The sequence below is a fragment of the Mya arenaria genome, chromosome 2, assembly GCF_026914265.1.
Source record: "Mya arenaria isolate MELC-2E11 chromosome 2, ASM2691426v1".
Taxonomy (NCBI): domain Eukaryota; kingdom Metazoa; phylum Mollusca; class Bivalvia; order Myida; family Myidae; genus Mya; species Mya arenaria.
The window spans coordinates 35,564,261-35,566,970 of NC_069123.1; the positions used below are offsets into that span (position 1 = coordinate 35,564,261).

The following is a 2,710-nucleotide window of genomic DNA, read 5'->3' on the forward strand; positions in this document are numbered from 1 at the left end:
TGTTGACATCAAGTACAATATGTATGCATAGAGCACTGATAAGACACAAGTAAGAAATGTTATAAATTTGGCACTGTCTGTATTTACTGGTGATATCAAGTTGCAGCAAAATTCATAACACAGGAGTTTATCATTCTTCAACTATCACTAAAGATAGCATGATTGCCTTTCAGACCTTTCTAGTAATGTTTGAATATGCGGAAATGGTAGTAGAAGAAGTATACAGTTCAAGCTGATGGTCCAGGTACACAGTTAGTTTGTGTTAATGAAGGAAGTTGGTGTAATTTCAATTTGTTCAGTTACATGTTATCTTGACAAATTGGTGGCATTAGAACCGAATTGTTTAAAATAAAAGTGATAACTTCCTTCTGCTGCCAGTAGAAAGCAAAATCAGCTCTGTGGAAACAGTCAGCAATGTGTCATCTGAAACTTCACCATCCAATCCTCTCTTGGCCTCTTTCACAAAGGTAGCTCAGATTTTCTGCAAATGTTCACACATGTTAATAATAAATTCAAACATTTATACTTCAAAATACCTATCAACTAACATATTTTAAACAATCAATAAGAAATACAACTGAAATTAGAGACAAAATAAAGAATATATTGTATTTGGCGATGAATGTTTTGTTTTCTATTATTATGGGCATTTGTTATGATGCATCATCTAGACATACACAAATTTTAAGTTGAATGAAACAAAAATGAAAAAAGGTTTTCAAACAGCATTGATGCTTGTTGTTTTAGGTATGATCTGACACAATCTCTTAGGCTTTTGGACCAAATGAATGACCCTCATCTTAATTTTTTTAGATGTCTGGTGGTTATGCTATAATTTTATTCACCTGCATTATCAGTATATTGTTTGTTGTGGTAGTTGTAGTGAATGCTTGGTAGGTGTTGGCAACAACATCAGTAAAGCAGAACATCAGTATGTCTCCCGGCCAGACATCTTTCTCCACAACATTGAGCCTAATGGTCACAACCTCATTGAGTACCTTAACAGTAAGACCTGGGCTTCTTCCTGCATTAGAAGACAAGAAGAAAATGCTAAATAAACTCAGTGATTTACATATATACATACAGAGAAACATAAATATGTACTAGCACTATAAAAAAGCAAAGTTATATGCATGTTACTGGTGACTGTTTGAAAGGGATAAGGGCTAACTTAGTAATCTGGTATCAACAAGCTTAAGTTTTTCAGTAATTAAATTTATATTTTGAAGGTTAATTGCATTTTCAAAAAATGGATGATATATGAAAGATTCCATACCTGGATTATTTTGCTTGAATCTGACACCCTTATTTTTTGAAGTGACTGTAGAGCATCCTGAAGATGGACAGTGGCAGCGCCTACAGTTTAACAAACCTGCACCGTATGCATTTGCTGTTCATGCACAACCAAACAGCTGTTACAGAAAGTAGGAATTTCTTGTCCCTAGTCTGCCGAATACTGTCTGTGGATCTGACACCCTTATTTTTTGAAGTGACTGTAGAGCATCCTGAAGATGGACAGTGGCAGCGCCTACAGTTTAACAAACCTGCACCGTATGCATTTGCTGTTCATGCACAACCAAACAGCTGTTACAGAAAGTAGGAATTTCTTGTCCCTAGTCTGCCGAATACTGTCTGTGGATGGTAAAGAGCACTTTTGACCTGCTGAATTTGGTAAGAGATGTTATTGCCATCATGGAATGCCATCTGAGCTCCTGTGGTATACCACATTCCCACAGGCAAAGACTGGGGTATGGCCCGCTTTTTTTAAGGCTTCATTGATGGAATTCATCTGCAAATACATGTTTCATTTTAAAATGATGACGTCTAATTTAGCAATTGATCAGCTTGACGATTTTTTATATGGAAATAGAAGAATCCGAGGTTTATTTGTAGTGCATCAATACTGTGCTACAGACGCTGGCAAACATTTAAAACAACTTCTATCGATAATTCAAAATGATAAAGTAATGGTTGAATTAATAGTGTTGCTATACAGTGATTAATGTTAAGACAAGTGCCAGTATTCAATATTGATCTTAGCCTTATCCTTAGACATGCATCAGTGATGCCTATTCGTCAGCTAAATATACAGATAAAAAATCAAAACACTTAGTTTTTTTATTTTAAATCTAAGTTCAATCAAAATGGCTTATTGAATACGGCCCCAGGTTGTATGGAATATCCGTAAGCAGGGAACCAGACTACGTGACAGCGTGTGTAGGACTCCTATCAAGAGGAAGAATTTAATTGAACGAAAATAATAACAGCAACAAAATTTCTAATTTCCTACGAAAAAGATTTTTATAGCTCCATAACTGACCGAAATAATTTTTCAACTGTATTTGCTTCTACATATCATTTTCAAAATATCAGAACAAAATCAGTGAAATAAAAAATAAAGAACAAACTAAATTCGTTCGAAAATTCTATTGTAAGTAGTCACTCACCGAAACTTGCCGGCCGATGATTGGAAGATGCATGGAACGATGTGTATTCATACATCATTTTAAACATCGCTACTTGACTCGCGTACTTATGAATAGTGGACAAAAGCTTTATTTCATTTGGCCGTGCACTTCCGTTTAAAACTGGTTCCTGGACGCTTCAGTTTGAGGTATGAAGCCGGGGACCAAATGATGCATGCCTGTCGAAAAGTAACATGATACCTATGAACGGCACTGCTTTCGCAGTACCGTTCAAATTAAAATTA

At 35.6% G+C, this 2,710-nt stretch overlaps 1 protein-coding gene across 1 annotated transcript; it reads right to left on the reverse strand.

The window, feature by feature from the left end:
- Positions 1-311: 311 nt before the first annotated feature.
- Positions 312-2,502, reverse strand: LOC128214551 (uncharacterized). Its single transcript, XM_052921080.1, has 4 exons — positions 2,448-2,502; positions 1,277-1,390; positions 846-1,024; positions 312-481 (listed from the first exon to the last, which is right to left on the reverse strand). Exons 1-4 carry the CDS (start codon positions 2,500-2,502, stop codon positions 473-475), a joined length of 357 nt encoding a protein of 118 aa, XP_052777040.1. The 3' UTR covers positions 312-472.
- Positions 2,503-2,710: the final 208 nt, after the last annotated feature.

Excerpts from the sequence above, each read along its gene's own strand:
- LOC128214551 (XM_052921080.1), bottom strand. The coding sequence starts at position 2,502 with ATGTATGAATACACATCGTTCCATGCATCTTCCAATCATCGGCCGGCA. Across the intron at positions 1,391-2,447 it reads TCATCGGCCGGCAAGTTTCG|CAAATGCATACGGTGCAGGT; the intron begins GTGAGTGACTAC and ends GTGCATGAACAG. Across the intron at positions 1,025-1,276 it reads ATTCAAGCAAAATAATCCAG|GAAGAAGCCCAGGTCTTACT; the intron begins GTATGGAATCTT and ends CTTCTAATGCAG.